At 40.4% G+C, this 11557-nt stretch overlaps 1 protein-coding gene across 1 annotated transcript; it reads right to left on the bottom strand.

The window, feature by feature from the left end:
- Nucleotides 1-699: 699 nt before the first annotated feature.
- LOC5506337 (transmembrane protein 180) lies at nt 700-9837 on the bottom strand. The gene is made up of 7 exons (XM_001627008.3): nt 9633-9837; nt 9447-9529; nt 6229-6270; nt 4591-4995; nt 3760-3895; nt 3149-3417; nt 700-1817 (listed from the first exon to the last, which is right to left on the bottom strand). Exons 1-7 carry the CDS (start codon nt 9768-9770, stop codon nt 1391-1393), a joined length of 1500 nt encoding a protein of 499 aa, XP_001627058.1. The 5' UTR covers nt 9771-9837; the 3' UTR covers nt 700-1390.
- Between the last annotated feature and the right edge of the window lie 1720 nt (nt 9838-11557).

The raw sequence follows: 11557 nt of genomic DNA, 5'->3' as shown, positions 1-11557 counted from the left end.
GACTTTGTCAGATTTCCGATATACAAATTTCTCATGCTCACCGCGCATAATTGGTGTGAATCTCGTTATAGACGGACCACTAATACATAGTGCGGTGCGTAATCCCGTGTCGCGTAGTCGTGAAGCCGGTTGACGACAACGTTTTGTCAATCGACTGTAAATAGGAGGTGAGCGGCGAATAGCTGCGAGGGGGAAGTGAGGAGAGGTGATGAGAATTCGCAATATGTTGGTCGTAGTGCAAGGGCACAAAACGGATCTGTTCCGCAAAATATATGTTCCGCAGCCCTTTTTTTTTTTTTGCTGGCTGGGAAGATGTTAGACGACCCCTCGGTTTCTGGGGGAAAAAAATCGTCCCCAATGGTTCTGCTGGCAAATTTGTGCAGTTGAACTTTGTGCTGGGAAAATTTTTGGGGCGCTGGAATGCTCGGGGAAAAAAATCGTCCAAATCGGTTATACAACAATTAGTGATATGATAAAATGTCTAACCAATGCTGGCTGGGAAAAAAGGAATGTTCCCTACTGGGAAAAAGGAACAGATAATTTTTTTTTTCAAGCAACTATTAAAATGAATATTTTCGACATCAGAACATATTCGAACGGCTAAATATGCCATTTTCACGTGTTTCGGGAAGGGGGTCTCGTTGTGTGCCCTTGGCAGTGAAATGCGATAAGGGGGGGACAACACACAATAGCGTAAACTACGTGGGAGGATAGTGTAATTTTTAACAATTAGACTACGAGTTCAAGTTTTCTACAAGTCAGGGTGTCTACGAAACGAAGACCTAAAACCTGTGACCCCGAAAGCTACGACCCCCAAAAAAATACAGTTAAAAAATTGCAGTTATTATTTAGTCTACCTATTTCCCAAATGGCTACACAGCGCGAAAGTTTCTTTAGACAAAACGGTTTCTCAAAGACTTGTTAAGCCGTTCACCAAAATCAGCCCATTTAAATCCTCATCTTTTCTTATTAAATACTATTTTTTAGCTGCCTTACGAACTTTGAAGCACTAAACAGCTAAAAAGAGAAGGCGAAAAAAATACGTAAACCCGTAAAATCACATTTCCCTGTAAGACCGAGTAGGCCTGGGAGTTGCGCGATTTACTGGATTGTGACACCACAGGGTATCTTAATTTGAGAACGTTCTTAAAGACATTCCCATATTTCAACACGTGGGTGCAAAATACCTTTTATTTCGTGAGTCTTAGCCTTTTAGATCGAGTTTTGATCTAGCTGTTCCTGCAGTATCTAGTTTTACCTCGAGTCAAAACAAGCATCACTTCCTGGGGGATTGGGGGTCCCCAAATTTGGGATTGTGCCTCAGTCAAGGGATCATTTTGGCAAGTAGGCCTTGTCCTACATCAAAAGTATCGCTGTACTATTTTTATGTCTATACATTAAGCGAAGTAAATCCCCTCCCCTCTCTCATATGCTTGATTTGTTCCAGTTTCTTTCCATGCAAATTAAACCGTGACCACAGTAATATCTGTACCACTGCACATCCAATTGATACATAAACGAGGACACAAAAACATCCCCATCGAATACTTTGGCCATCTGAAGAATAGAAGTTGGTTGATGCAGCTTTTCCACCATCTGTACTAGCATAGAATATTGAGGTACCAGTTTGTTCAGAGAGAAGCCATGTGCCAATAAGAGGAGCCAGGGTCTGGCCTGGTTTGGACAGAAGTGCAGAAGTACCAAATACTAGAGCAGAGATGGCTTCACTGCGATTATTAAGGACAAAGTCTTCATCTACAAGGTCACTAATAACTAAATTAAGAAGTTTGCAAGTCCCTTCTGTGAACACACGGTTGCTGCAATGGAAAAAAGAAGAGGAATTTACATTGAGATGGGTGAACAAACCCCTTTTACTTGCTGGGTAAAAAATCCCCTGCCGCCTACTAGATGGTCAACAAATCCCCCTGCCCCCTACTAATGGGTTAACAAATCCCCCTGCCCCCTACTTATGGGTTAACAAATCCCCCTGCCCCCAACTTGATGGGTAAACAAATCCCCCTGCCCCCAACTTGATGGGTAAACAAATCCCCCTGCCCCCAACTTGATGGGTAAACAAATCCCCCTGCCCCCCAACTTGATGGGTAAACAAATCATCCTGCCCCCAACTTATGGGTTAACAAATCCCCCTGCCCCCCCTACTTGATGGGTAAACAAATCCCCCTGCCCCCAACTTATGGGTTAACAAATCCCCCTGCCCCCCAACTTGATGGGTAAACAAATCCCCCTGCCCCCAACTTGATGGGTAAACAAATCCCCCTGCCCCCAACTTGATGGGTAAACAAATCCCCCTGCCCCCCAACTTGATGGGTAAACAAATCCCCCTGCCCCCCTACCTGATGAATTAACAAATCCCCCTGCCCCCAACTTGATGGGTAAACAAATCCCCCTGCCCCCCTACCTGATGAATTAACAAATCCCCCTGCCCCCTACTTATGGGTTAACAAATCCCCCTGCCCCCTACTTATGGGTTAACAAATCCCCCTGCCCCCTACTTATGGGTTAACAAATCCCCCTGCCCCCTACTTGATGAATTAACAAATCCCCCTGCCCCCTACTTATGGGTTAACAAATCCCCCTGCCCCCTACTTATGGGTTAACAAATCCCCCTGCCCCCTACTTGATGGGTAAACAAATCCCCCTGCCCCCTACTTATGGGTTAACAAATCCCCCTGCCCCCTACTTATGGGTTAACAAATCCCCCTGCCCCCTACTTATGGGTTAACAAATCCCCCTGCCCCCTACTTGATGGGTAAACAAATCCCCCTGCCCCCAACTTGATGGGTAAACAAATCCCCCTGCCCCCAACTTGATGGGTAAACAAATCCCCCTGCCCCCCAACTTCATGGGTAAACAAATCCCCCTGCCCCCCAACTTGATGGGTAAACAAATCCCCCTGCCCACTACTTGATAGTCAAACAAATGCCCCTTCTTCCTACCTGATGAATTAACAAATCCCCCTGCCCCCCTACCTGATGAATTAACAAATCCCCCTGCCCCCCTACCTGATGAATTAACAAATCCCCCTGCCTCCCTACCTGATGAATTAACAAATCCCCCTGCTCCCTAATTTCCCCCAATAGCCACCCAATTTCCCTTCCCGGGAATCCACCCTTTAATATTGACCTACCTCGCAATATAAAAACACACCAACAGTGTCAAGTTAGGTCCACATGACATCATGCTTAAGCCTAGTAACAGCTTAACATAAAACAGCCACTTGATGACAGTGTACACTCCATACTTGCGGCACAGTGTGAGAAAGTACAAATTGTTGATGTGAGGGACAACAAAGGACACTCCTAAAAGGAGGGCCCCAGTCCGTGGACTAATGGCATTGCCAAGAAGTTTGTCCAAGAATAATGGGAAGAAGTTGCTATTGAAATGACAGTGAAAGACCTACAAATAAAATAAATGAGAACATTAGTAAATCATATTTTTTTAATCTGAGCTTTGCTGCTTGGTAAACCATAATATTTATATTGAAAGTTAACTGAAACAAAAACAAAAATAAAGCAAACGGCTTTTCCACATCAATATTTCTGAAATCATTTTGGAGATTGCTTTGAGGAAGGAGGATTATTGGAAAAAGGAGGGTATTAACTTCTAATCCTTTCAAAGACTTCTAGAAAGGATCCCACCGTTGCTCACATACGGCCAGCACTGCAGCTTCAGCTTCTTGCTTGACATTAACAATAAACTTGTCTTCGGGTTATCATTTTCTAAAGAAGAAAGCCTTACCTGCACAAGATTCATGGCTGCAAACCAAAGGAAATTTTTGTGTCCTTTCAGCTGATGGATGTATGTCTTCAACTCCAGCTCCTGTTTTTTCAGTGGCATACAGCACTGTGACGGTGACATGATATATATGCCCAGGCTACAAACCAAGAGAATTAAAGTTCAGATAAGCAAACGCTTGCACAATTCCAAGACCAGCACTAGTCCAGAAACTGGAAAGATTGCAACCAAAGATTTATTTTTGGAAATTAGTGTAGCTTTTGGTGAATCATTGTTTGCTTGAAATTCAATATCACATGCTATCTTTGTAGATTTCAAGATTTTAAGTATCTTTTAAGATTATATCAGTAAACATATGAACCAGACTAAATTTATCCAAATCACCAAAAACAATAAACATCCCAATTAATGGTTCAACCAGTGCTGCTGCTAATCACTGTCTGCCAGGGGCTGATGTAATAGCTAGCTGAATTATTGCTGATGAACACTCGGCACATATCAATTTAAAACATAAATTTAACCAGTCTTAGGCTGAGGACAAAAACTGTTCTTTACATGTGCCCTTCAATGTTCTTTACATGTGCCCTTCCAATGTTCTTTACATGTGCCCTTCCATTGTTCTTTACATGTGCCCTTCCAATGTATGCCATGCATTTACATTTGGAACAGCACATACAAGAAGAGCCCCAGGCCCTTCGCTTCTAACCAACCGACAGACTAATTTCATATTCACAGCCAAAGCAACAAAATGAACACAACCCACAGCATCAAAATAAATAAAAAATACATGAATAAATGTCATAATTAACAAGTTGATAAAAAAATGAACATTACCTTTTTCCACTTTCTTCCACAGGGGTATCCACTTTCATTTTCTTTGAGAGAAGATGTTTACTGAGCAAAAGAGAGCTTCCCAAGAAACCACAAAGAGAAAATGCTGATAGCACACAGCAGTAAACTTGGAATGACCCAACATTGCGGCTGTCCCATATATAGTATGATACAAATACTGATATGCATCCAGCTGCACTGAAAACCGAGCAATATCCATTGAGACGAGTCCTGTCTGTTGCAGAGAGTGCCAGGTCTGCTAATAACGCCAGGTGATTCAAGTCAACAATTGTCAAAAAAGCATCATAGAGACACAAACAGACCACAAACTGCAAGCCAGCAGGAGCCCACTGGAACCAGAAGAGAAGGAATGTGACAGCAAAGAGTGGCCCATAACGCGTCAAGGCTCTGGGGATGTGAAGAATTGAAAAATTAACACAGTTATGACAAAAACTTAAATGCAAGGAGTTAATCCGTTATGCTCTTAGCCCAAGACTGCCACACATAAATAATAACTTAGTATTTTAATTCAAGAATTAGGTATTGTAATTCAAGAATTTCTTTACTATAAACTGTAGGTTCAGGAGGGCGGCCCCCCCTTGCCTCTAATCCAGGCCTACTGTCAAGAAATCTGGTAAACTTTTTATGTGCTTGTATAAAAAGCAGGGGGAACTTATCACAAATAGTTATCAATGTTTAATTACTAATTACACCCTTCTGAAGAATGCTGTTAAAGGTTTAAGGAAAGGATAGCCTACATGTAGCCGCTGACTTGCGAAAATATCCTTTCGCAGCATCTATGCAACAGCGGTGATAATCATGTTCCGTTAGGCCATTGTAATAAGTTTGAATAAATATATTTTGACAGCTGTGCATGGGTTCGCGGGAAACACGTTCAGATTTCGTCCTGCAAAACAACATCCCAACATCGCCCTATAATGCTGCTACTTTCCAAGTGCACATTCCCTCGTTTCAATTCGGCTAATATATACCTGTACTCTTTGTAAGATGGTAATTGAGAAAGATTACGAACAGTATCTCGTGGATAACCAGCGCTCCTCGACTTTCAGTGTTCGTTCGAACTTGAGCGTTTAGATTTCTGTGTACACAACATAAGCACATACATATGTAGGAGTTGCCGTGATCTGCTGCTTAAAAGAAGAAATTTGGTAAAAAAAAACATAGCCTGTTCGAATAGAACCTTGGAAAATAACTAACATAACATAATTGCTTGGTAAATGATAGACTTTCCATAGCCAGTAGAAGGCTCACAAAGACGTCAACATCATTGTTCAGAAAAGCAGAAATAGCCTTCTCTCGTTCTTTGTGTGGTTTCTCTATCCCAAATAGTGTCCCTTGACACATCTTCTATGGCTGAACTTAGGACAGATTCGTCACAAATAGTTGATAAAGTTGTAATATTCTTCTCCTTATTTGAACTGCTCAATAAACTCAAATCTGAGCCAATCATAATATCCAAGAACTTACTGAGTAAGTGGCCAATCAGAGACTATTATAGGTTTTAATGCTAAAGCCGTGATGTCATGGAACACTATTATCTCTGCGGTTGCATAGATGCAATGAGAGGATATTTTCGTGAGTCAGCGGCTACACGTAGGCTAAAGGAAAGGAATGACATACCTAAATCTTTTGCGAACAATTTCAGGGGAGCTGACACCATACCTGCAAATAACACAAATTCACTAAAAAAATAATACAGAGAAAAGAGGCATGTGCTAGCAGAGATTGATGTCCATACTGCATACACAAGAAAAGGAGCACAAACACGAAACAACAATAAGCCAGTTCAGAGTTTAAGGTTGACCAAGGGAATGGGTTGAGTGGGCCAAAATCAACTGGAAGTTGATCGTTCCCCATACAAAACTTTTTAAGCAATATTGGGTGTATAAACACACTCCAAAAAGTACTATTTTGCATAGGTATTGACCAAAACAGGATGCAACATGAATCCTAAGGTATGATTCAATAAAGTGATGGCTCTCTGATAATTATTATACAAAAATTGCCTCGAGCGATGATAAAACCATCGATTAACCACTCTTCTATGATCGCCATGTTTACAACAATGTATGTTCTTTCTTTAGTCAAAACTCATGTACTGTATAGCATTCTTTTTGCCTCAGTGTGATCAAATGTGGGTCTTACTCTCTGACATCCAAATAAAAAGTGTTGACAAAACATGACTAAGCTGCATACAGTACAGCAAAACACGTCTTGTCGTCACTTGGTCATTGAACCAAACTCTTGGTTGCTGTCTTGTCGTCACTTGGTCAATGGCCCAAACTCTTGGTTGCTGTCTTGTCGTCACTTGGTCAATGACCCAAACTCTTGGTTGCTGTCTTGTTGTCACTTGGTCAATGGCCCAAACTCTTGGTTGCTGTCTTGTCGTCACTTGGTCAATGGACCAAACTCTTGGTTGCTGTCTTGTCGTCACTTGGTCAATGGACCAAACTCTTGGTTGCTGTCTTGTCGTCACTTGGTCAATGGACCAAACTCTTGGTTGCTGTCTTGTCGTCACTTGGTCAATGGCCCAAACTCTTGGTTGCTGTCTTGTCGTCACTTGGTCAATGGCCCAAACTCTTGGTTGCTGTCTTGTCGTCACTTGGTCAATGGCCCAAACTCTTGGTTGCTGTCTTGTTGTCACTTGGTCAATGGCCCAAACTCTTGGTTGCTGTCTTGTCGTCACTTGGTCAATGGCCCAAACTCTTGGTTGCTGTCTTGTCGTCACTTGGTCAATGGTCAAACTCTTGGTTGCTGTCTTGTCGTCACTTGGTCAATGGCCCAAACTCTTGGTTGATGTCTTGTCGTCACTTGGTCAATGGCCCAAACTCTTGGTTGTTGTCTTGTCGTCACTTGGTCAATGGCCCAAACTTTTGGTTGCTGTCTTGTCGTCACTTGGTCAATGGACAAACTCTTGGTTGCTGTCTTGTCGTCACTTGGTCAGTAGCCTAAACTCTTGGTTGCTGTCTTGTCGTCACTTGGTCAATGGCCCAAACTCTTGGTTGCTGTCTTGTCATCACTTGGTCAATGGCCCAAACTCTTGGTTGCTTTATCAATGCTGGCCACTAAAGCAATTTTAGTCCGGGTTTTGGGGTGAGCCCACACCTATTCAGCGGTTGGTGGTTGAGAAGACTTTCAACTTTCGCTTCCAGTTTGAAAAGGGAATAAAATAACTTCCGCTTCCGTTTGAATTGAAGGGAATAATATAAAATAAAGACTTTGTAGTTGTATTGTCTCCTCGTCTATAGCGCCGGTATAATATCAACAATAAATCCTAACTTCTGTTATTGAAAACTGAAGGGACAAATTTTCTTGAAGAGAACTTTACCGAAATCTAAGCAAATAGAAAAAAACTTTTACGGGATTTTTGAGAAATGAAAAGGCTTAAATTCTAGAATACCAGGTTATTTCTTTAAAGTCCATATAAGCTTTCAGAGTTGATAGACTTTGTCAATTCTTTATATTTTCATCTTCCAAATGGTATGTGGTTCGTATGGACCCTATAAAACAAGCGTTCTCGCCAATAACTCAAATCTGTAATATTGAGGTATTTTGGTCAACCTTCAGAAAAAAGGCAGTGAATTGAAAGGCCAATTGTCAACCAAATTACATGAGAAAACATATGCACGCGCTAAACCGGTTCCCGTCTTCTTAGTTATTGCTGAAGAACGTTGTGTGGTTACAACTTTTACTGTCATCTTTAGATCTCCACCTGGTAGTCAAATGATTATTTAACTTCAGGAAACAAATCTGCAAAATTTAGCAGATATTTTTTAATCTTTGAATTGTTTTTGCATTTTGCGCGCGCGCTGTATTCGCAATCAAGAATGGCGACATTCTCACAAGCACGCGCTGTTTTTGAAACCTACAACAAAACGATATTTTCTTTTTTTGCATACAATTCTCGGCTTTAGATTATTCTTCGCTTCATTGTGGGTAGCGTTGCAAAAGAAAACAATTCGCCAATATTTTGTGGCATTGCTGTCTCTGAATTTTAAAGGATTTAAGGGAAATATGTTGTTTCAGGTTTTCCCGCCAAAACCTGGAATTATTTACTCGATTCAATCTCCTTTCGCACTGCCAGGAAAATTTTCAAAGATCTGTAGAAAATTCAAATGTCAATCAAATTCAATTCCCTTTTTAGAATTTGAAAGTTTATCTATGCTTTGTTTTGGCAAGATTGATATAAGTGAAAGGGTTTAAGAACTTTAACATCATTTACTCGACAAGAGGCGCTTGTGAGGGTAACAAGAGATTTTCTGAGTCAGGTAAGGGCTGTTGCTTTAACGTGCTCTACTGCCAAACGCAGTTGTGAACACGAGATTGCTCTATCTGCTTTTAAAAGGTCAAATAATGCAATGCATGCAGTCGCTCCCACAAATGATTCAAGTTTTCGGCAATAATGAAACGAATCTCAAAATATGGAGTGGAAGGACTATAAAGAGGTTATTATTTCTTTTCTCAACATTTCTCAAAATATGAAATGAAGTTTCATAACACCCGATTTCAAGCACAATAGTATATGTTAGAGTGCAGTGTCACGCTTGCAGAAGACAACAACTTGACAGATGTAGTGCTTGTTATCAATTAACACCTTGGCTACTTAGATAAGGCTCTGGTCTCACAAAGAGTCTGTCTCCTCCATTTATTATGAAGGTACCATTATCAAGTAAAAGTTCTAAATATCGAACGTTTTTTAAAGATTCCTCGAAAATCTCGTTAATGTTTTTTTCTTCTTGCTTAATTTCTTGTTGACATACCGCGAGGAGACGAGACTTCTTCAAACATTCCCCACAGAATAAGATGGGGAAAAGAAAGAAGGGGGAAAGAGCACTTACTTGTTGCTGCTTGCCACATATTTGTGGTCACTTAACCAGCCAAACAGTGGATCATTCACTGAGTTCCATACCAGGAACACTGCCTGATTTCCATAAGAAGATAAAGTTTGATATTAAGAAATCAAGTCATAACCACAGGTCTGTTCAAAACTCCAAGCGAAGTGCTGTGAATTTAAACACTCTTACCTCGCCGATCCAAAATGACGTCTGATCGATGCGATAAACAGATACGAAGATTTGAACATAATAAAGCAAAAATACATTATGTACTATGGCAATAAACAGAGAAAGAGAACCATACGCTACACATAATTCTAGTGTCATCGAAGTTGAAGAGATAGATGTTGTTTTCTGTCTAAAAAGTCAATCGGGATATTGGTAAAGCTGGGCGGCCAGGCCTTTAGCAGATACGTGGCATTGAGCGCATGGGTGGGAGGGGAGGGATAGTGGAAAAACTGACACACAGGAAGTCCACACCGCTAAGCACGAATTAATTGTTTTTTGTACTTAATATTTTACCGCGGCTATATCGCGGCCAATTGGCTTGCTTATTCTCTGGAATGTCGCCTATTAGCAAAGGATTACTTGTTTATTTTTTTTCAAGAGTTGGAGATTATAGGGTTGAGCCGGAATGAAACAAGAAATGTGAAGCTTTATCATAGCGTACAGTGACGTCACCTTGTCCCCCTAAACCAACATATATAATAATAATGATAATGATGACGATAACGATAACGAAAACGATAACGATGATGATAACGAAAACGATAACGATAACGATGATGATAATGATAATGATAATGATAATGATAATGATAATGATAATGATAATGATAATGATAATGATAATGATAATGATAATGATAATGATAATGATAATGATAATGATAATGATAATGATAATGATAATGATAATGATAATGATAATGATAATGATAATGATAATGATAATGATAATGATAATGATAATGATAATGATAATGATAATGATAATTATTATTCATGATTATCGCCGCCGACACACGCCCGGGCATGCGACAAGGGATAGGGGTTTATTTTAAAAAAAGTTTCAACGGACCGTTGCATTCCTTCATCCAGAAAGTTAACCCGACCTCGACCGGAGGAAGGCGACGCGAATATCTCATACTACGCTAACATTCACTTAGAATGGCAATAAATGGCGAGTTTCAGCAGCAACAGTATATATTATAGATAGTAACAGTCAAACTGTTTATTTTATTTTATTATTATATTTATTTTAACAAGCTACTTTTTTCATTATCTAAGGCAACTTTGCTGAATCATATCTCAAGAACGGATCATCTACCAAAAATAATAAAGCTTATTTTGTTTTATATTATGCAAGGAACCTCTAGGCAAAATATTAACAAAATGTAAGCTAACACTGTAATTTTTTGCTCCTGTCGCCAGCACCCCAAAAATTATCATAAGAAGCAAAAATTAACCCTGAAAAAAACCTATTTAAGTATCCCATTTAAAGTGTTTTGTTTAGAAGTTGAAAGTATTTAGTAACCCCTAAAAACTATTATCTTTATATAAAAAGAGATTTAGCTAACTAAATACAGGCCTAATTTGACCCCTTAGGACGAACATTTATTATTAGTGGGGCCGATGAGGCCTAGCGGCGGCTGAAAATCGAGCCTAACACGGAGAGCGCGTCGCAAACGCCACATTTTCACCAATTAAACTCATCGTCAGATAAGTTGGGTTTAGGTATCGGATCGCGTACTGGTCGCCCGACCAAGCGCTACCCAGGGAACCATGGCAACCGGGCCACAGCTCCCCTAAATTTCATTCAGACACATAAGGTAGCTGATGTTCTTCCCAAAGTCAACATCTGATCTTCTATTCTTACATCAATTCTTACCTAAAACCAGTTTGACCAGTTTATTGATTATACTAGTATAAATTGAGCAGCATAGGAACTAGCTTGAGTAGACTGTAACGTGTTACGAGGATAGTACTCGGCATTTTCACTAGGTTGGTTTAGTGAGGACTCTCTAAATTGGCTTTGTCAACTTCTCCGGATAGAGATGTTCTTTCACTACCTTCCGAAAGTACTTGCCTTTCCTGCCAACCCCCCGCTAGCC

This window comes from Nematostella vectensis, chromosome 6, assembly GCF_932526225.1.
Source record: "Nematostella vectensis chromosome 6, jaNemVect1.1, whole genome shotgun sequence".
Taxonomy (NCBI): Eukaryota; Metazoa; Cnidaria; class Anthozoa; order Actiniaria; family Edwardsiidae; genus Nematostella; species Nematostella vectensis.
Note: the sequence above shows the minus strand (reverse complement) of the source record. Positions and strands in the feature narration are given on the sequence as shown.

Bases quoted from the DNA above. Each gene is read 5' to 3' on its own strand.
- LOC5506337 (XM_001627008.3), bottom strand. From the start codon at position 9,770: ATGACACTAGAATTATGTGTAGCGTATGGTTCTCTTTCTCTGTTTATT. The intron at 9,530-9,632 runs GTAAGAGTGTTT...TATGGAAATCAG, and splicing joins CGTCATTTTGGATCGGCGAG to GCAGTGTTCCTGGTATGGAA. The intron at 4,996-6,228 runs GTATGTCATTCC...TCACATCCCCAG, and splicing joins ATTGTTCGCAAAAGATTTAG to AGCCTTGACGCGTTATGGGC.